The sequence below is a fragment of the Cydia pomonella genome, chromosome 1 (genome assembly GCF_033807575.1).
Source record: "Cydia pomonella isolate Wapato2018A chromosome 1, ilCydPomo1, whole genome shotgun sequence".
NCBI classification, from domain to species: Eukaryota; Metazoa; Arthropoda; class Insecta; order Lepidoptera; family Tortricidae; genus Cydia; species Cydia pomonella.
The window spans coordinates 47,796,195-47,821,364 of record NC_084703.1 but is presented as its reverse complement, the minus strand read 5'-3'; the positions used below and the strand labels follow the sequence as shown (position 1 = coordinate 47,821,364).

The 25,170-nt window shown below is 37.8% G+C and overlaps 1 protein-coding gene and 1 long non-coding RNA gene across 4 annotated transcripts in view; both read right to left on the bottom strand.

The window, feature by feature from the left end:
- Positions 1 to 529: 529 nt before the first annotated feature.
- On the bottom strand, positions 530 to 3,014 carry LOC133529765 (uncharacterized). Its single transcript, XR_009801210.1, has 3 exons — positions 2,404 to 3,014; positions 1,599 to 1,647; positions 530 to 616 (listed from the first exon to the last, which is right to left on the bottom strand). It is a non-coding gene; the product is annotated as an uncharacterized LOC133529765 (long non-coding RNA).
- Positions 3,015 to 8,888: 5,874 nt separating this feature from the next.
- Positions 8,889 to 25,170, bottom strand: part of LOC133525697 (uncharacterized) — a 33,141-nt gene continuing 16,859 nt past the window's right edge. For 2 of the 3 annotated variants that reach the window (XM_061862059.1, XM_061862065.1), the window contains exons 3-9: positions 24,345 to 24,462; positions 22,857 to 22,946; positions 22,232 to 22,354; positions 19,339 to 19,386; positions 16,051 to 16,215; positions 13,904 to 14,069; positions 8,889 to 13,200 (exon numbers count right to left, since the gene is read on the bottom strand). In XM_061862059.1, coding sequence (XP_061718043.1) covers positions 13,114 to 13,200; positions 13,904 to 14,069; positions 16,051 to 16,215; positions 19,339 to 19,386; positions 22,232 to 22,354; positions 22,857 to 22,946; positions 24,345 to 24,462 — 797 coding nt within the window. In that variant the 3' untranslated portion in view covers positions 8,889 to 13,113. The remainder of the gene's footprint in view (positions 13,201 to 13,903; positions 14,070 to 16,050; positions 16,216 to 19,338; positions 19,387 to 22,231; positions 22,355 to 22,856; positions 22,947 to 24,344; positions 24,463 to 25,170) is intronic. The other variant, XM_061862074.1, reaches the window with a different exon arrangement.

Sequence of the window (25,170 nt, the reverse complement as noted above, 5' to 3'; positions counted from 1 at the left end):
CTGTCTGTCTGTGCGTCCGTATGTCACAGCCACTTTTTTTCCGAAACTATAAGAACTATACTGTTGAAACTTGGTAAGTACATCTACTTACCAAGTTTCAACAGTATAGTTCTTATAGTTTCTATAATATAATATTCTGTGACCCGCATTAAGAATTTCACAAAAAAATAGAAAAAAAAAACAATAAATTTTGGGGTTCCCCATGCTTACAATAAGAGAATGATAAACTTAAAAAAATATATGATGTACATTACCATCCAAACTTCCACCAAAAATTGGTTTGAACGAGATCTAGTAAGTAAAATGTGTGTCCCCCCCCCCCCCCTGCAACTTCTAAAGTAACAGAATGATAAAAGTAAAAAAAATATATGATAAACATTATCATGCAAACTTCCACCGAAAATTGGTTTGAACGAGATCTAGTAAGTAGTTTTTTTTTTTAATACGTCATAAATGGTACGGAACCCTTCATGGGTGAGTCCGACTTGCACTTGGCCGCTTTTTATTTACCTGTAACATTTCATCGACTCCTTCCTCCTGTTCCTCCTCCTTCAACATCGGCACCGTATGTCTCTGCATCTCTTCTGCTTCATCTTGGGCGTTGGATGTTACTTTGCTGTTTGTTATGATGTTTTTGTTAGTATTTTTATCTCATACATACAAGTAATCTTACACATGAACATGATCTACTACATATTATACATAAAATTTAGTAACATACTGTATTTAAAAATCTAAAATAAACTAGTGCATAAAAAATTGTGTTATAATACATGAAGAACAGCAGTTTTTAAGAGGAAGTGGTTTCAGTATTACGTCAGGAGCTAGAATAACTTCATAACTGTATTCAAGTTTCCTCTTGACTACTATGCTGTTCGGTTAGCAGAAAATTTCCAAGGTAAGTATAGATAACATATTATACAGTACCGGCCAATAATATACCGAATGTTTCCTGTAACTGTAGGCTGTACTCCTCAAACTGACCAACATTTGTTCAACAACTTTGAAAAATAACTTATGTTTTAATTTTTATTACACATTGAAGTTAATTCTAAGACACAATGTATTGTGAATTTTGTTATGTTTAAAGTGTGACAAGCAACATCAAACACACTGATGTCAGCATACATTGAAAATAATTTGTATGAAAATTATTTTTAGAAGTACAATATATGGTTTAATTATTTGCTTGTGTTACAGGAAACACCCGGTATAACCTCCATGTTTTTACAGTATAACTTTTTTTTGTTTGTGAGTGACTTCCAGTCCACCTCACTACTTTAGGTAGTCTAGAAATATTTGTACAAGCAATAAGAAAAATTTGTCTCATATAATGGTTTTTTCATAGAGGCTTTTTATTTTAATGTATGGTCAACTTCAATTTTTTATTAGAGCTTTTTTAGTAATATGCTGAGTCTCCTATTGTAATTCACAGTATTTCATTGCAGTATTCATCATATATTTGTATAATATGACCAGTAAAATATGCAATCTACAAACTAACGTATATTGTTACACTATACAAGTTCATACAAAAACACACAAAGGTGATATATTATTGGACAGTACTGAATGCACACAAAGAAATAGTAACTTACTTTAAGCGTGCATGTTTGATAATGCTTGAATCAAGCATGCGTAACTCATCTGAAAAAGAAATAAAAGCGACATTGATCATATTGGTATAAACATATTAGGTATTTAAAATTTTTGCAAAGTAAGAGGACAGAAATTTAAAATTTTCAAAAGTTGTATCATACCAGTCTTATCATATGGTTGTCAAACATGGGGACTTACTAAAAAACAGGAACAAAAATTAAATGTTTGCCAGAACAACATGGAAAGAACCATTTTAAATATAAAGCTAAGAGATAGGGTGAAAATAACTACCATAAAAGCAAAATCCAAGACCAAAACCCTATCATCAGTGATCAAGCAACAAAAGTGGAGATGGGCTGGCCATATAATGAGGGAAAACAAAGATAAATGGACTAGAGAACTTGTGGAGTGGTGCCCAAGATATAACACCAGAAAAAGCGGGCCACAACAGTACAGATGGTCCAACGACCTAAGAAAGACTGGAGGAAAAGCTTGGATGAGTGTTGCAAGAAATAGACCAAAATGGAAGACTTTGGAAGAGGCCTTCGTCAAGGGACGAGTTGGAGTTGCCGATGGAAATGATAAATAAATATACTTACAAATGTAAAAAAAAAAAAAAAAAACTTCAATAATAAAGGCTATTTTTATTTATTTATTTTTTAAGAGGATTTATAATTTCTGTATACCTGCCTACTTTTAAGCAAAATAGGGAGTTCATGGAAGTAAACTCCCATCCTGGTACCGTTGTAAACAACTACTTATAAGTAATTTAGACAGTAGCTTAATTTTATTACTTTTCCTTACCTAGCATGCTGTCTACTTTCCTCCGATACAGCCGGACTAGACCCCGCATGAGTTGAGAGCTGAGACGGAGCGAAAATCGGTGTGAGGGACGCTCAGACTCCTTGATCACAACTTGTAATAACTCATCGCTGAAATTAAGTACAAACTCTTTTAAATTAAATACGTAAAGACAAATATTTCAATCAAGAATCTCTGTAAAACATTAATTTAAACTTTACATTGGTAGTTTTAAAAGGATCCGAATAAACCGACAAGCAAATTACCAAATTTTTCTTATGTCTTGAGACCATAGTTCGCTTTGGGTTATCGAAGCAAATTGGGCAGGCCAGGAATCCGCCAACCAACATAAATAAAATATGCCCCCTTTTTTCAGTGAATTTACCCGAAACATTTTTATATTTCAAATTTTAGTCAATTTATACGCAAATTAAAGTTACAAACTTAGTTTCTCGCACGTCACGCACGCAAAAAGAAGATGCCATTAATTCCCGCCAATTTCCGTTACTTTTTTTTTTAATGGATTTGCGCTGCTGGCGGATTCAGCCAGACGAGTAAATCGGGGAAACGGAATTAAAGGACATTAAAACGGGTAAAATGGACTACGTTTTGTTCTTTATCTAGCCCAAGGCCTGTCGACTTCCTTAGATTAGAAAGACATGACGCTTTATAATTGCGCAAGCATTGCGCAAGGGTGGTCTGATGCTGGGGAAATATTTGCCAGTTTTAGTAGGAAGCGGGGCTATAACCGCGAAAATCGAAATTCGTCAATTGCGGGCATTTTTCTCTGACACCTAAAGGCCGAGCCACACCGCTTGCGTGCGCAGCACGTGTGCGTCGATGTAAGCGTAGGCGTACACAGCACCCCTGTCACAGCGGGTTACGTGCACGTCACGCAATGCAAGTGCTGCACACGTCACGCATGCGCACTCCAGCTCTGTCGTGCGTGCATGCTGCGTGCACACTCGCCTATATAAATTTGCGTATTATTTCCTAGTTTCTAAACGACTACCAATGTTCGACAGCAGGTTATTGGACGAAGACGAAGCACTCCTCTTACTTTAACACAAAATACTCCTGCGACATTACTTTCATGTTATTATACATACCTTACAAAAGCTGCATGACGTTTGAACAATTTTGTCAAAATTAAACACGGCGACATGATGCGAATGATATCAAATGAACTGACTTCGAGTCAAAACACGCCCGAAAATATAGAAGCAAGGAGTCAAAACCTGGAAGGCAGTGCATTAATGCCTTTGCTTTGTACTAACGCTATTGCAATTAGAGAAAAAAATGTCTCACTTCAATCCAGATAATTGAGAGTACATAATATTATTCACCGCACAATAGTTCATAATACATAAACAATAGTTCATAAATCGATTTGTTCCCACAGTAAATTTGTATAATAAAAACGTATTCTTTTTTGTAGTCTTTGTGCTTTATGTTGTAAATACATTCGTATCGACGAACAAGTTAAATTACTTTTTCTTTTATAACGGAATCCATATTAAAAACCAGCACGCGCACCGCCCGAGATGTAAATAAATACAAGAGAGCTGCGCGTGTACACGCACAGCACCTATGCAGCACCGAGCTGTGCGTGTCTGAACCTGGGCCCCTACCGGGAAAATCGAAGTTCGTCAATTGCGGGCATTTTTCTCTCTCACTCTTATTACGTCTTAATAAGAGTAAAAGAGAAAGATCCCCGCAATTTGCGAATTTCGGTTTTCGCGGTAGGCTCCCTGCTCGGTTCGCCCTCTCATAGGGAACGCCGTTAACCACAACGTCAACACTGCACGCAACGAAGCGACGTTGCCGCTCCGCTGCGTGCACGCAGCCGGTTTGTCTCGTCGGAGTTACAATGCGTGCAGGTCACGCGCACGTCACGCAAGCGGTGTGTCATATCTTATGAGAATTCTTAGTTTACAACGCAACGGGACGCATACGTGCACGTGCACGTCTACGCACACGCAATCGGTGTGGCCTGGCCTTTATCGGTATTCTACAGGATACATTTCGGTGAGTGTGCGATGGGATTACATAATCTAATCCCCTACACGCAGACTTGCGTTTCACCCTCACGTCGTTACTCTGCCGCTGATTCTCACTAAACGCTACGCATCCAGCTTTATCATGCGAACGGCTAAGGAGTGGAATTCACTTCCTGCAAATCTATTCCCAGTCCACTATAATTTGGATTTTTTTAAATCGAGAGTGAATAGACATCTTTTAGGTAAGCATGTTCCATCTTAGACTGCATCGGCACTTTCCATCAGGTGAGATTGTGGTCAAAAACTTACCTTTTCTTAATTAAAAAAAATCCAGAGAGTAAAATGTTGACTACGTTCATATGAAACGGCCATTTCGTGCGGGTCCTCCACTTTCCTCTAACTTTGAAATTAATCACATCCATGTATGAGAAAAGCGGGGATCTACTAGAGGCCAATCTGGCAGGCAGGCACAGGCACAGGCAGGGGGGGGGAGCTAGAGCTCAAATTCTACATACAATGTATAACTCTCTGTGGCAACATTTCAGGTCACATGTCAAGATACACAGACAACACTGACAACAGATGGACCTCATTAGCTACATCTTGGAAAGGTCCACTGCCACCCAAAAGAAAAGCAGGGCTTACAAACGGTGGTCCGATGACCTAATAGGAGTAGGCAAAAATTGGATGCAAAAGGGAAGAAATAGAAAATTATGGAAGAAATATGATCTATAGCTCAACAAACATCAATACTCGACTACTTTAAAGGAATTCAACTGTAATTGAGTTATGGAAATAAACAAGGTTTTATTATCCTCCTCCGGCGATGGCAACTTGCCCCCCCCCCCCCCCCCGCTAGTTCGCTGGCTGGCTACGACCCTGCCAATCTATGCCAAAACTAAAATAAAACTTCACTTGAATCAGTCAATAATTTAAAATTTTATTAATAATTATTGCTCTAAACAAAATTTATACGAATAAAAAGGTCTCAATAGGTAAAAAAGCTGACTTAATCGATACAAAAATATGTACACGTTATCTAAATAAGTATAGTAGTGGTTAGATAAGGATGACATTATAATCACTCACGGTCCTGCTTGCACACGAGAGCTATATGTTAGAGTGAAATGGCTATACCTATATTTCTTGGAAACTCTAGCAGATAGCTGTCTCTTGAACCGTAAGGTTTTCAAAGTCCTAAAAGTTAGATTTAGGTCTAAATCATCATTTTTAGGCTGCGTTTTCACCAGAGTTTTCCGAGGATGTATAAGGGCTTGTGCCCAAATCACGCGAGGTTTTTTCACCTACTTTTTGACCCCAATTGACTTTTGAAGTGAAAACTTCGTTTACAGCGCTGTGCACTTTTTGTGATGGGGAAAAATGTAAAACTCGCGACAGGTCACGTGACCGACAGATTCGTCAGATACACGGACACGTGACCTGATCGAAAAACTGTTATGTCATTGAAGCCAGTAGATCTACTATAATTATATTGATGCGGTCTTTATTAGACATTTAAATAGGTTCGAATCAAAATTGTTCCGTTTCTTATTTCACCTACCAGAAACCTGTCGTATCAGTTTTAGCGATTGGTGATGATGGTTCTAGTAATGATGATGGTGAGTCGTTGAAATTATGGATGAGGGTTGATTTTTCTGAGATAAACTTTTTAATGTTAAATAATTGTAATAGTTCTGAAGTGTTACATTTTTAATGTAATATAAATTGTCATGTTTGTGTACGATAGCGCAATAAATGAATATTGTATTTTACCACATAACTGATAGTACTTTTATACTGATTTATCGACCACACACGCGCCATTAGAATTTCAACTTTAGCATTCCGATTTAAGGTTCAAATTAGATTACACTTTCAGGAAATGTTACTTGTCTTCAAATGAATCATCAAAGCTGGATTAATTGGAATATATTTGGATTTTTTGGGAAAACCTTGTACATTGGTGCGGCCTGGAAAAGGGATAAAACAATTCGTGCAAAATTATTCGCTAACCATTCCAGAATATCAAATATGTACAACGTTAATATTCAAGTTTTCACTTCTGCCGGCACTCCGGAGTGCAACCAGTTTTTTTTTTCTTAGCTAAGTACACTGTAGAAAATAAACGTGAGTTCTCCTTATTACTCTCTGGTGGAAACGCAGCTGTATACAACCACAGGAGTTATAATAATAGTTAGTTTAGTTTACAATTTCGATAAGACTTTGGATAACTTCTACATTCACTTTGAGATATTTTATATTAATATTATATTAATGTAGTTCAATTGATGTAACTACATTGGCAGTCTTTTTCGAGACTATTTTGGATCGTTGCCAACGGAAGTCGGTCTTCACATTGCTGCGGTGTGCGAGCGGGACATCGGTATATACGCTGATAGCGCTGTCACGCTCATACACCGGAGTGACGTGTGTAAAACAACTGTAACGTACAACTGTACGTGTAAAAAAAAAAAAAACTGTAAAGCGGCTGTACACACTGGTCGAGAACGAGTGTGTACATACTGCTACCTTCTGGGCTCGCTCTTCCTCGTCTCGTCTCGCGCTTCTCTGATAGGATCAGAGCAACGCCGACTCTCGGCGAGAGGCTCTCGACGAGTGTATACAACCGGTATATATGGCATCATCGAAACACGAAAGCACGCCGCACACGCCAGCTAAGCTACCGGTCGCCTTCACCGCGGCCCCGAAACCTGGCCCCGCTCAAACGGTATCACCAGGTTAGGGGTCGTGGGGTTGGATAACGATCGGTAGCGAAGAGCTGACCCACACCAGCCACACACACCGTCCCCCAAACGACGGCCAATTGACCTCCCCACCGGTGGGGAGCGACCCGCGACAGCCGCCGCAGCCGGAAGGCGGAAGCGGCCCCTCATACCCCCCTGACGGGGGGTATCGACAGACATCCAGTAAAACACTTACTGAAAACTAAAAGATATGTACAAGAATTGACAAAAGTATGGGGACAAATAAATTCAATCTAACAATAGTTAGCACATTCGAAATAATATGTATACATGTATAATATAACTTAACAAAGTACAACTAACATTACTATAGAGGCCGGGAAACGTAGGGTTGCAGGCCAAGTAGATATATACGGCTGAGCGTAGCGAAGCCGGCTAGAGATACGCAGCCGGCAACCCCGTTTCTCGCCGAGATTTGTATAGTGCTTTTCTCAAACTTGCAATTAAAACAAAAAATGTAGTTAATTTGTTTTGTGGCGTCCTACTCGGCTTGCCACTCTGCCAGCCCGCGCGCCTGCGCGATGCGCCACCGCCGTTGCTTAGCAACGAATATGCACAACAACGGTGATTTGTTGTGCATATTCGTTGCTAAGCAACGGTAGCGTACCTATATTTGTTGATGTTTGAATGCCAAGACGTTGTGTCACAATTTGACGTTAAAAAACAAAAGAAGGTTGCTTTACAGTCCTAGGTGTGCAAGGCAGTATGAAATTCCTTTACATATCATCTTCACTCATCGCACCTGATATGTAGTATTTCCGGACCTAATTTGACGTAAGTCATGTCATCATTTCATAGCAAGTTGAGAAAAATATATTTAATACTAATTATGTCCGAACAGGTGAAGCCCCGTTTCATTGTATTATACATAATTTTTATACGAAGATTTAAAATGTCACGTTTTCAAGAAAAAGGTAACATACTGTGGGTAGCGAATAAACCACACACAGCGATTAATACAATTAATATAACCTAGTTAACCATTGTTTTCACTAGAAACAAACATTCTGTATATGAATGAAATTATAGGAGTTACAGACGACAGGATTGTTTAGTGACAATATACTAGGCACTCCATAATGCACAACAAAAACATACACATACATTAGGGCGTCCGTTTTACTTGCCACAAAACTAAGTGGCGAGTCAAGTCATAATGCCATCTCTTTCACTCTTGGTTGGTCTTGACAAGGGTAAAGAAGATAGCATTATGATCTCAGTCGCCATTTAGTTTTGCGGCATTATAGCTGCCGCATTTCTATCGCCTGTCACGTTCTAACAAGTAAGTGCGAAAGTGACAGGCATAGTCACAAGTGATAAAAATGCAACCGTGCTACACCCGCTGCAAAATTTCACAAGAATTGTCATTATCTCTAAAACATGACCGATTTCAGAAAACTTTGTATGACATTTCCCCCCCCCCCCCCCCCCTTCGAATCTGTCGGATTACTCGTTCCCACTGTGTACATTACACATTTTTCTTCATGACTAGGGATACCACGAATATCGCATGCGTATATACGAATATTCGCATCATTTTAAACATTCGCATTCGAACGAAGCGAATGTTTTGCGAATGCGAATGTGCGCAGGTCGCGTCCTGTCTCGTCGACTCGCGTGTGGGCAGCATTTCGCAACACTTTTTAATATCCCGTTCTATATTAACATATGTTTTATGTACTAACAGATAAAAAAAAATGGGAATGATAATAACAACTACATATTCCGTAACATTCGTATTCGTACTCGGACATTCGTATTCGCATTCGCGAATGTGAAGAATATGACATTCGTGGCATCCCTGTTCAGGATATTTTATTTTATTCATTGACAATACAAACACAGTTTTTATTTATATTAGTTATTGTTTATGGCAACACGACTCATAATTACATTTTCCTATAATGCTACCTATTCTATTTCATCCAACCTACTTAAAATAACATTATTGCGTCTATTATAATGATAAACTAAAATGACTCACCATTTCAACTATTAAGGCAGTTAGATTATTCATATTTCTGTACATCTATTATGTCCATTATACACCACGGTCAAATAGAATTGATTGTAATACAGAGGCAAATTGTAAGAAAAAAACGCGCCTGTTAGTTTGACGTCCAAAACAGATGGCGCTGTACTGCGCCATCTTTTACGGTCACTGAATTTTCAAACGTCGACTTTTGACAATCAGTTACCGGAAAATGTATGGAGCTGTGCAGCGCCATCTCGTTTACCTGTCAAATACGAAGCACGAGATTGTCTTACGATTTTACGCATCTTACTCAATCAATGTGTCTTTGCTACAGTTTTTGTAATACACCAAAAATATAAATATCTTCTTCCTCGCGTTGTCGCGGCATTTTGCCACGGCTCATGGGAGCCTGGGGTCCGCTTGACAACTAATCCCAAGATAAATAAATAAATATTATAGGACATTAGTACACAAATTGACTAAGTCCCACAGTAAACTCAATAAGGCTTGTGTTGAGGGTACTTAGACAACGATATATATAATATATAAATATTTATAAATACTTAAATACATAGAAAACACCCATGACTCAGGAACAAATATCCATGCTCATCACACGAATAAATGCCCTTACCAGGATATTTAGTTTGGCCTAGTGGGTAGTGACCCTGCCTACGAAGCCGATGGTCCCGGGTTCAAATCCTGGTAAGGGCATGTATTCGTGTGATGAGCATGGATATTTGTTGTTTGGGTGTTTTCTATGTATTTAAGTATTTATAAATATTTATATATTATATATATCGTTGTCTAAGTACCCTCAACACAAACCTTATTGAGCTTACTGTGGGACTTAGTCAATTTGTGTAATAATGTCCTATAATATTTATTTATTTATAAAATCGGTGTATTACAAAAACCAAACCTACCCATTTACATATTCTACAAAGTTAACGATACCTACAAAAGGGATGAAAAATCTCATATTTTTTACCGGGCGTTTCCTGTAACAGGAGCAATAAATTTAACTTTTTTTTTAAAGAGAGGTATGGGCATTGTGAATGTCATCTTGCTTTTTGTGTAGGGCACAGCACAGCGGATGTCATTCCAGATCTAGAGCAGAGCCCAACTGGGGAAGTACCTCCACCTTACAGAAAACCGCAGCCAAATAACACTAGACCCTACTCATAGTGTTGTTTCTTAAGGTTGCTAGAGCTCAACGAGGGGTGGGAGAGGGTTAGGGTCGGCAACGCGCATGTAACTCCTCTGGAGTTACAGGCGTACATAGGCTACGGATACTGCTTACCATCAGGAAGGCCGTGTGCTTGTTTGCCACCGACGTAGTATATATAAAAAAAAAAACTGTAGGTTGTACTCCTCAAACTGACCAACATTTGTTAAGCAACTTTTAAAAATAACATACGTTTTGATTTTTATTACACATTGAAGTTAATTCTAAGATGCAATGTATTGCGAATTTTGTTATGTTTAAAGCGTGACAAGTAACGTCACAAATTGACTAAGTCCCACAGTAAACTCAATAAGGCTTGTGTTGAGGGTACTTAGACAACGATATATATAATATATAAATATTTATAAATACTTAAATACATAGAAAACACCCATGACTCAGGAACAAATATCCATGCTCATCACACGAATAAATGCCCTTACCAGGATATTTAGTTTGGCCTAGTGGGTAGTGACCCTGCCTACGAAGCCGATGGTCCCGGGTTCAAATCCTGGTAAGGGCATGTATTCGTGTGATGAGCATGGATATTTGTTGTTTGGGTGTTTTCTATGTATTTAAGTATTTATAAATATTTATATATTATATATATCGTTGTCTAAGTACCCTCAACACAAACCTTATTGAGCTTACTGTGGGACTTAGTCAATTTGTGTAATAATGTCCTATAATATTTATTTATTTATAAAATCGGTGTATTACAAAAACCAAACCTACCCATTTACATATTCTACAAAGTTAACGATACCTACAAAAGGGATGAAAAATCTCATATTTTTTACCGGGCGTTTCCTGTAACAGGAGCAATAAATTTAACTTTTTTTTTAAAGAGAGGTATGGGCATTGTGAATGTCATCTTGCTTTTTGTGTAGGGCACAGCACAGCGGATGTCATTCCAGATCTAGAGCAGAGCCCAACTGGGGAAGTACCTCCACCTTACAGAAAACCGCAGCCAAATAACACTAGACCCTACTCATAGTGTTGTTTCTTAAGGTTGCTAGAGCTCAACGAGGGGTGGGAGAGGGTTAGGGTCGGCAACGCGCATGTAACTCCTCTGGAGTTACAGGCGTACATAGGCTACGGATACTGCTTACCATCAGGAAGGCCGTGTGCTTGTTTGCCACCGACGTAGTATATATAAAAAAAAAAACTGTAGGTTGTACTCCTCAAACTGACCAACATTTGTTAAGCAACTTTTAAAAATAACATACGTTTTGATTTTTATTACACATTGAAGTTAATTCTAAGATGCAATGTATTGCGAATTTTGTTATGTTTAAAGCGTGACAAGTAACGTCAAACACATTTATGTCAGCGTACATTGAAAATAATATTAAATTTGTATGAAAAAGATAAAATGTAAAGATTTCATAATTTTTTAAAGTTGTTAATCAAAACTTATATTATTTTAGTAGTACAAGGTTTAATTATTTGCTCGTGGTACAGGTACCCGGATGTGTACAATAAGTAAAATAACAATACATAATAATGTGAACCTTACCCAAATTCATTCCCGCCAGTCTTTTTTGTATTCAATTATTTACTTGATTATGTTACATGTACATATGTTAGATGTGGAAGGTACGGAAAGTGTCCGAAACTTAGAAATATTCAAGGATATTTCACAGAAAAAAAAAGGAAAACTCTTTATGAAAACCACACAAAAATATGAAAGTTTCCGAAAATGTGTAAATTTCTCAATTCTGCAAACTTTCCGACAGCAAAGGAAAACACGAAAATCGATATTGCGTTATCTGCCTCTCTATCGCTCTAATACGCAAATATACATTGATTGAGTAAGATGTGTATAATCTAAGAAAATTTGTTGTAAGAAAATGTTTCGAATTTGACAGGTAAACGAGATGGCGCTGTACAGCTCCATACATTTTTCGGTAACTGATTGTCAAAAATCGGCGGTTGACAATTCAGTGACAGCAAAACATATGGCGCAGTACAGCGCCATCTGTTTTGGATGTCGAACTAAGGGGCACGTTTTTTTCTTAGACTTTAACTCTCTGTTACAATTCATTCTAAAAATTGACATCGTAATAAATCAATGTATCTTTGGTATTGGCGTAGTTACGTAATAATTAGGAACAGATATGATATGAATATCTATTACTGGCTATACACACAATGTCAGGTAGGGAGACGTTTTTAATGACTGTGTGAAAATGATCCACGAAAAAATTACAATTTGAATTTTAACTTTTTGTCAAAGAGAAAAGTCATTCAAGTCATGAGTCCTACGTACAATTTTGCCAATACTTAATAATTCGTTTGTCTACTCTTATGTGCCGGAGTCCATTAATATTTCATTAGTAAAATATGTTATTTATTATAGAATAGTACTTTGAATAATTACGCACATCAGCGTAGACTTTGATTGATGTATCATTTATGATACAATTAGAAATTGATGTATCATATACGTTACAGATATAAAATTGATGTATCATATATGATACACAGTGCTCAACAGCACTAGTTTTCACCTATCTGTAATGTACCTAATTCACAATCATATGCAAAAATACCTCCGTTACCGCCATGTCAATCTGAGCCTTATGCGCCCGTGTTTAAGGTGCTTTTCTGTGTCACGTCTGCGGCTCCGCAGCGAATGAATAAGCTAAGCACCTGTTTAAAAAAAAGTTCATACGCTACACCACCACCGCCATGTCAAACTGAGCCTTGTGTGCCCGTGTTTAAGGTGCTTTTCTGGTCGTCTCACGTCTGCCGCTCCGCGGTGAAGGAGTAGGAGTAGTCCCGGTCCAGTTCGAAGCGAGTACGCTTTTTGATCATCGGAAACTGAGTCTGTGAATAAAGTGTTAAAATTTAACTCGATAACGGATTTTTATACATCTTTATTTAGCTTCATCGGGAAGATTTAGAGATATAAAAAAAAAAATTGAAGCGTAATAATTCTTAAATACGGTGGAAAATCATACTGTCATTTTTTGACAGATTAGGCAGCGAAGGCACAGATCCATACGGCATTCAGCCACGATTGACAGCTGAGTAATAAATATTTTAAACGGCTATTAAAGTTATGAAAATAAATATTTTTAAACATAAACAAAAATATTAAAGTATAAACGTCAGTATCCAAAACTAATTACGATACAAGTGCGAAAAATAGGAAATTCAAAACGAGTGGTGATAAATTAAAACACGAAGGGAGTGTTTTAAATCGACACGAGTTGCGAATTACCTATTCGCACATGTATCGTACAACTTTTTACAGTACATATGACCCTTTAATTTATTTTCAACACACTTGCTCAAAACGGCGTTTTTATTCCACCGATTTTTGGCTCATAATCCCAGATATTAAACACGCGTGCTTTTTCATTATATTATAAACACTCGTGCTTTTTCATTATAATATCCGATTGAGTTAAGAAGGTATTTGATTGCTAATAATATGCATAGAAACGAAGCCTTCTTAATTTGGTCGAGTAATAATTTTTTTTTAACCAACTATTAGGTTTCAAATGTAGTGATGTAAAGTACTCACTAGAGCATCGTCGGGCAGCCCCCTGAGCCTCGGGTTGAGCACGAACGGCACACCCTCGAGGCCGCTGTAGCCGCCGAGCGTCTGGTAGTTGTTGCGCGGGAGCGGCGCGGGGCCCTTCTTGCGGATCGGCGGCGGCGGTGACGTCACCGGGGACTCGCTCGGGGGCCTGTACACATGGATTATATTTTTAAATGTAAAAATACTTTGACTCTAATTGCAAAAAAAATTCAACGTTTGATATTATATGCACGCGCATACACAGACACACACACACACACACATACACACACAACCTCACGCAGGCATCCTTGAAATCGAGAGCATTCTTAATGGCTAATTATATTTTGAATAATGTCATGTATTTTTTTATGAATGTTAAGTAAAGTACTCATTGTTGCAATATACTTACTGTTACTACTATCCTTGTTGTCGCTATAATTAACTAAGCCGTTATGATGTGTTTCCTTTGTAATTTAATTTGTAATTATTATGTTTTTAATTGTGTACCTAACTACGAGCACGAATGTTAACCTATACACCGTGTTTTTTTTGATTTGCGTTAATTTCGAGGGTGCATTCCTGAGCTTAAATTAAGTAACTTTCTCAAAGACACCGATATTCTAATTAACTCCATTTCGGAGATAATCAATCATTATTTTTTATCTTATAAGGCCCTTACGAGCGTGTACACTTGCCTTAGGGCCTGTTTACTTATGGATTCGTGTTTAGTGCGAGTTCATACATTTGCTACCAAACGTAAGTACTATCTCGGACGATCGACGTTCGAAATGACATTGATATGTCACAGTTTTCAATTGTTTGGTTGAGTTAAATGTAATGCCCGTGTTACAACAATGCTATATGCAACATTTAGTTACTTTTTATAAAAATAAAAAAAGTAAAAAAAAACAAAAAAAAATATATTTTTTTGAAAATTAACTATGCCATTTAGTTTTCTTAAACATACTTACCGATACCCCGAAGTTAACGAAATTCAATAAAAACACGGTGTATAATTGTAATTGGTAATTATGCTATCCTCCCACCGACCGTCCTAGTCTGGGACCGGTCTGAAAACCAGCGCCGGGCATCTCGGCCCAGCACACGCTGAGACCCCTTTGCCCAATATTTCTGCGTTATTTATATGTATAAATTATTATAATTCTTTTTCCTCTTCTTTATTATGTAATGTTTTATTTCTACTTTTTGTTTTATAGTGAACCTGTAATATGTGGCAATAAAAAAATTCTTATTCTTATTCTTATTTTTTTGCATTTGAACTAAGTTCATATGGCCAAGGGGAGGGGCATACATATAGCAAATAGAATTTGAAATAGAGGCGGATTGTCAAAGAAAACTTTGTAGTCACAGTAAATTCACTGCCATCTTCCGACACATGATTAAACATTTTAGAACACTATAAGACTTTGATCCTTATCATTTTACTGATATGTGTTAAATTTGTTAAATACCAAAATGTGGAGCAGATAGCCTTAAAACTGTGTACTTTTCCTACTTCGAGAGTATTATCAGATATTGCATAGAAGTATGGGGTAACGGAACGAACATAAACACAATACTAATTTTGCAAAAAAAGGCACTACGAATTATTACTGGATCTAAAAACATACCAGTTACTCATCGTAATGTTTATAGACCACAAAATCTTTACCGTTACTACATTGTATTTCTATCGAATATGTGTGTATATCTACGTCAATCAAAATAACTATAGGAAAGCTGAAGAAACCCATAATTTTAATCTCAGAAATAAATAAATATTTGTTCAGACTAAATCTAACTTTATCCACTTCAATAATAGCCTTAACAATATCGCACTCAAAATTTTTAATAAATTAAGTACCGACATAAAACAATGTAATAATCTAAAAACCTTTGATATAAAAGTAAGAGATTATTTTATAAATAGACCATTCTACACTATTGAAGAATATTTTGCCAACGCACTTGATTAAATTGTTCTATGGATACATTGTAAGGTTCACTTTTTATTATAATAATATTTGACATTTATATACCACAAGATTGATGTAATATATTGTAAATAATTGTATATACCCGTATAACTGTATTTGCATGTACATGTACTTATCGCAAATAAATAATAATCTGAATAGATTAGGTACCTGGGTGCCGGCCTCGCCGGTTTGATGTTGTAAGACGGACTCAAGGCCTCGTAATCGTGGCCCGTGGTGAAATCCTCGATGTTCGGGTACGCGCTCACGTTCATGTTCTTCAAGTCTGATATGATTGGGGACAGTTTCGGGGGCCTCTCGGGCGCCGCTCGCAGTCTGAAATTATAAATGCATTTTTGTATGGATTAAGAGAATAGGGTTGTTTCCATCTACAAATCTTAGGGCAGAATTGTATCCCAATAAATTCTTTTGGATTATAGGAACATGTTAAACTACTTTTAGGGGACCTGTAATGACCATATTTTTGTAAATATTGAATTTAAAATATCTTTTGGCACACGTCACGTGACCAAACTCGAAACGTCATTGAAGATTCGGATGACGTCACAACTCTCGGATTGACACTGTTGACAGTTAGGCGATAAACAACAAATGACAAATGTCAGTTGACAGTTCGTATCTTCTACGTGTGTATGTAGTTATGTGTCAAACCGTAAACTATGACGTCACACAATTTTCAAAGAGCGTTTTGGGCACGAAAGGATCTGTCAAAATATATTTTGTTAATTTAACATATTTAAAGCCGTTTTTAGTATAAAAGTTGAATTTTAGGGCAACTTTTAGTTAATATAGAACGTAATACAAGCGTTTCAAAAAATTGGAAACAACCCTATTGTCGGGTTCATTCCTTCGCAAGTAGACCTCTTAGAGAAAAAAGTACAAAGAGTGCTCACTCCATGCATCAGTTTTGTTACCATAACGCTTATTATTAGGCTTAGGACTTTTGGTAGCCTACCGTGGTTCTAGAATTCATGGAGTCGCAAAATTTTATTTGTAAATGTTTTGCGATTCTATAGATTCTAGAACCACGGTATGCTACCAAAAGTCCTAAGCCTACTTATTATTTTCGTAGTCGACATCTAGCATCGAGTAGCGGAATGATCAGTACCGCTACTTGACACTAGATGTCTCAAGTGTTGCGACTGACGAAAATTGCATTACCCAACAATTTACAGCTAATATTACAAGCATTAGTTGAAAATAGAGTTACGGTTAATCCGATTATATATATATATATAATAATAATAATTCAGCCTATATACGTCCCACTGCTGGGCACAGGCCTCCTCTCATGTGCGAGAGGGCTCGGGCTATAGTGCCCACGCTAGCCCAATGCGGATTGGGGACTTCACATACACCTTTGAATTTCTACGCAAATGTATGCAGGTTTCCTCATGTTTTCCTTCACCGAAAAGCTAGTGGTAAATATCAAATGATATTTCGTACATACGTTCCGAAAAACTCATTGGTACGAGCCAGGATTTGAACCCGCGACCTCCGGATTGAAAGTCGGACGTCATATCCACTCGGCCACCACCGCTTTTTTCCGATTATATTAGCTGAGAATTGTTGAGTATTAGACTTCGTTCGTCGCGACATCTATTGTTAATTAGCAGAACTGATGATTCCGCTACTCGACGCTAGATGTCCACTACGATAATAATAAGCGTTTTGGTAACAAAACTGATGAATGGAGTGAGCACTCTGTTTACTTATTTCTATGCCAGAACTATTAAAGCGTCATATACTTTTCAATAATAAAAAAAAAAACTGAAACGCATGAACTCAAGGGGTTTTAGTCTAAAAACTTTATCTTTGATGGAATGTGTAACTGCGTAATATCATGGTCTCAGTAATAACAAAGAGAATTTGAAATAGAGGTGTAGTGTCAAAGAAAACTTTGTAGCCACTGTAAATTTACTGTCATCTTTCGACACACGATTAAAACTTTCAGAACGTCATTTGACTTTGATCCTTATTCTTTCACTGAGATGTGTTCAGTTTGTTAAATATCAAAAAGTGGCGCCATCTTACCGGGCATCGGCTAAAGGTTGTGGCGCCATCGCTCGAAACGATGCCGCCATACCTTTGGCCTTTGATTTAATAGATGGCGCCACTTTTTGATATTTAACAAACTGAACACATATCTGTGAAAGAATAAGCATCAAAGTCAAATGGCGTTCTAAAAGTTTTAATTATGTGCCGAAAGATGGCAGTAAATGTACGTCGCTACAAAGTTTTCTTTGACACTACACCTCTATTTCAAATTTTCTTTAGTAATACTTAAGCCGACAACCCCAAACAAACAACAAATCGTTACATAATGAAGAGCCACCTTCTCAGAGCATCATACCAAGAATGTCGTACATTGACTCGCCTGTTCCTTTCTTTATCGCACGCGTATAATTATATTACTGTCCTGCTCGCACAGTGGCATTGTCCGCCGGCATCATTGGCGGGACATCAATGTACTAAACTCTTCGTGCATAGCGTCTACTTTATTTGACCCCCCCCCCCCCCCCCCCAGGATAGAAATAAACAAGGTGTAACACGAGGAACCCGAAAGCTTTTAACCACTTATTTCAAGAGGCCACAAGAAGGAAAAAATGTTATAAGAGTTTCAGTAAAGTTCGCCAAAAAAATATTTTTCTTCATATTTTTGAATGTATTTGTACATAAACAGTTAATGTTATGGTAAAACTGGCACTGCACTAGTTTTTGCAAAGGTTACTTGTCACTTTTTGACATCTATCAATAAAGATATTTAGACTAAGCTCTATAATAGCATCATCGCCTTTCATCAAGGCGTTTTCCACTAAGTTACAATAAAATAATAATAATAATTCAGCCTATATACTAACGTCCCACTGCTGGGCACAGGCCTCCTCTCATGTACAAGAGGGCTCGGGCTATAGTCCCCACGCTAGCCCAATGCGGATTGGGGACTTCACATACACCTTTGAATTTCTTCGCAGCGGTGGTAGCCGAGTGGATATGACGTCCGACTTTCAATCCGGAGGTCGTGGGTTCAAATCCTGGCTCGTACCAATGAGTTTTTCGGAACTTATGTACTAAATGTTATTTGATATTTACCACTGGCTTTTCGGTGAAGGAAAACATCGTGAGGAAACCTGCACACATCAAGTTACAATAAGATGTTTTTTTTTAAATAGGTATTAACTCTGAAACTAAGCGAAATCCAGAAAAGTTTAAATGACATTTTAGTCTAAATGTGATCAGGAATACACTGTTACAATCTTTCGGTTTCCTCATGTTACACCGTGTATACGCAGCAGCCTTAGTGTTTCTTATGACTCGTATTCGTGCGTGGCATGCGCTGCAGTGGGATCCCATAGATGATTAATACAGTATGTAATGTTAGGTGATCAAAACCATTAGTGAACTAGAAAACCGTCAAACTCAGGCGACACGAAATACCTATTTGTCCATACTAAGATGTCGTGATACAGTTTCGAAGATATAGAACTGGAAATAAACAATATTTAAACATTATATATATATAAATAAATATAGGCAATATATATACAGAAATATTAATAATTTTCATGTATTTTAACTGGAAATTGATATAAAATAAAAGATTTAGGGTCTGTTTCATGTCCAAGTAAAATCCTGAATAAGCTACTTGTCACTTATGATAAAGTCATTGTTAGTGTTTCACAATCTTCATAGATAAATTACGTAGTTTAGCAGGAAGTTTTATCTGGCAGTTAATTTATTTGTTTACAGTACATATGGTGATACTTTCCCGCACGCGTGCGGGAATGAGCACTTTCCGTACATATGTCAAAACTTTAAATAGCCATATGTACTGTAAAACGTTGTACAATACACGTGCGATAAGGAAATGTCGATTTAAAGCACTCCTTTCGGTCGTGTTTTAATTACCCACTCATTGCGAATTTCTTATTTTTCGCACTATTATAGAACGCCTAAAAAAACTGTTTGAGAAGAAAAATCAGTAGTATAATTAAGTGGACTCCAACAGAAATTGGAAATAATGTAAACAAATATGACAGATTTTGTTAGCATTTAACATATAAATTATAACCTAACATATTACGAAGACTACTTTCGCAGAAATATTAATAATTTCACAGAAATATTAATGAAAAAGAAACACGAACATAGGTCTAAAACGCACTTTATAAATGTGTAACAATACCCACAAAAGATAAAAGTATGAACACTACATTTTTTTGGGAGCTCAGCGGTTACTTTTTTCTCTATTTTAGGGCCTACGCTAGCTGGCGCGGGTGCACGGAGCGGACGAGCGTGTTAACGAAAAATAGTATGAGCGACGCTAACTGAAGCGGACGCGTGCGGCGCATTTCACCTACAAATAGCACCCGCGTGCGTGCGCATGCGGCGGGCGTCCGCGTCAGCTAGCGTAGGCCCTAAAATGAACAAATTAAAATTCAAAAACATGACATCCGCGGTCCCGAGCACGCACATCCATCTCGCTCGCGCTTGCTTCAGTAAGAGTGAGAGAAGAATACGCTACGGGGACAATTCGGTACAATACTCGAGCCCCTAGTCGTACTGTCGTACTACTAGGGGCTCGAGTATAATTTTGAAAGCTAAAAGCGATTCCATTGTTTCATTGTTGAACCGTGAAAAATGCCATTGATTATTGTTTTCGTTTACATTACAATGTACTTTCAACACGCTTTTTACTTTGAAGAAAGTTTTTAGCCAAAGGTTAAATGTGACATTATCTATGTAAAGGGACCTTATTGTCGGTGGCGCTTACATTTCAAGGATGCTCCCATAATATAAACAACGCCGCGAGACGCAGTGCGGCGTAAGCGCCTTCGACAATAAGGTCCCATTTCATAGATAATATCACAAATGGGTTTTGTATTGGATTAGAGAAATATTTTACTCAAAGACAATTGATTGTAATGGAGAGGTAAAGTCTAAGAAAAAAAAACCGGCCAAGTGCGAGACGAACTCGCGCACCTAGGGTTCCGTACAAACCTATATATATAATATTATATGATGTAACTAAAAATTTACGGTTTTCGCAATTTTTCCTTCATCTGTGCTATAAGACATTGCTTCGTACCAAATTTCAAGATTCTGAGTTCACAGGAAGTACCCTGTAGGATTTGAATCCCTTGCGAGTGTCGAAAATTTGCGGAAATTTGCGGCATAAACGGCTGTGCCTTTTGATTGCGTTGGCTTAGAAGTTCGATTTTTTCACAGCTCCAAGGGACAGTATACATGAGTATTTGATATAAATTCCAGCTTGATACCTCCCCGCGTTCCTGAGAAAAAGGCTCTTGACAGATAGACGGACGGACGGACGGACGGACAACAAAGTGATCCTTTAAGGGTTCCGTTTTTTTTCCTTTCGACGTACGGAACCCAAAACGTGCCCCTTAGTTTGACATCCAACACAGATGGCGCTGTACTGCGCCATATGTTTCTGGATTGTCAAACGTCAACTTTGGACAATCAGCTGGAGCTGTTCAGCGCCATCTCGTTTACCTGTCAAATTCCAACCACGAAATTTTCTTATATTTTACGCATCTTACTCTATCAATGTATCTTTGATTTTGCCTAATAAAACTGAGAAAACTATAAAATACAAGCATTTCTCTGCTTAGCATCTGTTATCGGAGCGTTAGTAAAGGTATCCGATTCAACTAGGGCAAGAATGCTTTCGTATGTTAGGATGTTCTCCTCTGTCGTATTTCTTAACAGAAATTAGAGCAAGTTCGGTAGTTAGATGGCATTTTTCTGTCAAGTTTTTTGGCAAATTTTCAAAATGGCGGGAATTGGTCTTAACTATAAGCGCCAATAGAGTCTATGTCACTTAAGATAATTGTGACTTTGCTGTGATAATGATTCAACCAAGTATTTTTTAGGGTTCCGTACCCAAAGGGTCAAACGGGAACCTATTACTGAGACTGTCACCAGGCTGTATCTCATGAACCGTGATAGTTAGCCAATTGAAATTTATTTATTACAGATAATGTATTTCTGTTGCCGCTATAACTACAAATACTAAAAACAGAATAAAATAAATATTTCTTTCCAATTTCGAGGTTCTCGTCCAATCACCGAAGTTAAGCAACGTCGGGCGGGGTCAGTACTTAGATGGGTGACCGTTTTTATAGATAATGGTACGGAACCCTTCCTCTGCGAGTCCGACCCGCACTTGGCCGGTTTTTTTTATTTTTAAACTTATCGAAGTCGACAGCTCATAGAGCCAAGTGTAATAATTATCATACTTAACTGCGTGAAGTGCGCACTAAAAAGTATTGATTTTGTGTAAGTGTTAGGATTGTGTGATAAAACTTACCTTCTATTGGCCTCGGGAGTAGTACTGGAGACGACGTTCTCGTACTCATTCTGCACGTGCGTCGGCGAGGACTCGACGCTACCGTCGCCAACTTTGTAGCATACCATCTTGCCGTTTATCTCACTGAGAATAAGGCATAGAATTGTATGTAAGCTTATGACGGTTATCCTGGTCACGGCACCAAAGTGTAACAGTAAGTTAAGTAACTTTTATGCATACAAAAAAAAAAACAGATTCACAATGTAAATAAAGGTCACATGGTCTTATCGCTGTAAACGATCTCTTCCAGAGAACCTTAGGGTTAGTCAGCATACACAGTGACATTACAGCAATAAGAAAAGGTAGTCGATACTTTTCTTTACTTCAGTGGTAAGACATACAAAATACTTTAATTAAACAAAACAACTTGTTTTAGTAATATATCTAGTGTTCCTTATGACAACCGCATATTAATATAAGTAGTGAAGCAAATTGTATTATCGAATCAAACAGTTTTCTATGTTCCCTCACTAAAAAAACTGAATAATATAGTTTTTTCCTTTATTATTCAAACCAAAGTCCAAAAAAACTTCATAAACAGCAGAGTCCTTTATATTAGCGTTAGTGAAATGACAAATTTTCTCACCCAGCTAATATGAATCCTCGCGGCGCCTGCCGCATCCGCGAGCATACGATCACGTCCGTCACGGGTGGCAGGCGCGGCTCTGCCGCCCCTCTGAAGATTGAAACAGTTGTTGTGGAAGTCGGGTAACACTAATTAGACCGTGGTAAATTTCTGAATGTTTGGGAGAATATACTCGTATTTATAAACTTATTTTCATGCAGCTTCTTAGGAAACCGTGAGGTCACCAGTTCACCACACTTAGAGACTACTGCAATTTTAGGTGATATCTTATATTTTATTCATTATCTTATTTATACCTCTAAACGAGCAGTTTTTGTATATATGTATACAGGATGATTCAGGAGACGTGAGCAGGATCAAGCCTGCATATTCGGTAAATTATCAGCAACTGTTTCGTACCAGTATTTGTGAGATTAACGTTAATTTAATTTTTACTGTTCAAAAAAAAAGAGTTTTATTTTATTTACGATGTTTATGGTCACCCTCTTTGTTTTATCCATAATAAGTGACAAATTGAATGTCATCGGAGTCTGGTTACTTGTATAAAATCGTATCTCACTCAAGTTATTTTCTTCATAATCAAAGTGCTGTCATAACAGTTAAAGAGGTTTTATCTTTGTTAATTAAGTGTTGTAGGGTGTCCATGATTGTAGATAATCAAATTTGTCCTTAAGAAAAAGTTAAATAACAGATAAAAAGCGTGATTGTTTTACTTAAATATGACAGTGAACGATTCATTAATATTTACTGATTGTGTAGGCTTAGTCCAGCTCACTTCTCATGAATCACCCTGTATATATTTCGGGGATCTCGGAAACGGCTCTAACGATTTCGATGAAATTACCCATATGGGGTTTTTTAGGGGCCAAAAATGGACCTTTCTAGGTGTTATCTCTGGGAAAACGTGCATTTTTGATTTTTATATGTTTTCCGAGCAAAGCTCAGTTTCCCAGATATTTTATAATTTATGTAAGTAATAGTACATCTTCCTCGCGCTGTCCCGGCATTTTGCCACGGCTCATAGGAGCCTGGAATCCGCTTGGCAACTAATCCCGAGAATTGGCGTAGGCACTAGTTTTTACGAAAGCGACTGCCATCTGACCTTTGAATCCAGAGGGTAAACTAGCTATTGGGATAAGTCCGGTTTCCTCACGATGTTTTCCTTCACCGAAAAGCGACTGGTAAATTTCAAATGATATTTCTTACATAAGTTCCAAAAAACTCTTTGGTACGAGCCGGGGTTCGAACCCCTCCGGATTGCTAGTCGCGCGCTCTTACCGCTAGGCCACCAGCGCTGGCATGAGTAATAGTTACACGAGATAATTCAAAGTTAAGGCTCCGTCGTCGGTGCGCGAGTAAAACGAACTCGCAATGGACTGGGTTCTTTTAACTGATTCAATTTATTTACTCGTCCATCACCTGCCTGGGACGCCATTATGTCAACTGCATTACGAGTAAGAATGCATGGACCAATAAGAACAAAGGTACCTTGACACTCGTGTACATAAACGCCGCTTGCCCGCCCGCCCGGCCACGCTGTAGCCAGGCGGGGCCGCCTCGCGTTCGCCGACCACTGCTATGCCGTCCATCACGTAGCCTGGGACGCCTGGAACACCAGAAAAACTTTAATTATTGTAAGAAATCGGATTCTAGAGAGCAAAATTTAATGACAGGTAGTTCTGACATCGATAAATAAAATTACCTATTGGGACCGTGCGAAGTGCGTGGTGGGGGTCAGTAAAGCGATCCCAGCGCATAAGGTGTTAAAAATTAGAACTAACTGCGGATAACGTCTTTAACATTTCGTACAAGTTATATGGCTAGAAATAATACAACTAACGTATATAATTTGATAATTGTTAATAATGTATACATGTAAATAGCTTTGCAAATGCCACATATTACGTGATCTTTTTCTCGAAGTTAAGAATCCCCATAGTAAGTTATCCTTAAAAGATAGACATTTAACATCGCGGACTTTTTTGTAGATCTATGAATGAGAAACAACCCCACCATACATTGTGTTGTTATAGCTCAAACGGATTAGGCAGCGTTTTCGATTAAAGCTCCTAGCCAGCGTGGTTTTTTCTGACAACATCGTTATATTTCAACCAATTTACACAAAATCTTTACAAATTGTATATGTACCTAAGCCTTCCTCAAGAATCACTCTATTGATAGATGGAAGTCGTATGAAAATCCGTTCAGTAGTTTTTAGTTTTGGAGTAGTTTTATAAGATGTAGTGTAGACTAGGTTGCGTGACAGTTGTGTACATAGCGAATAACATTGCCCTAAGTACCCACTTACTTGCCT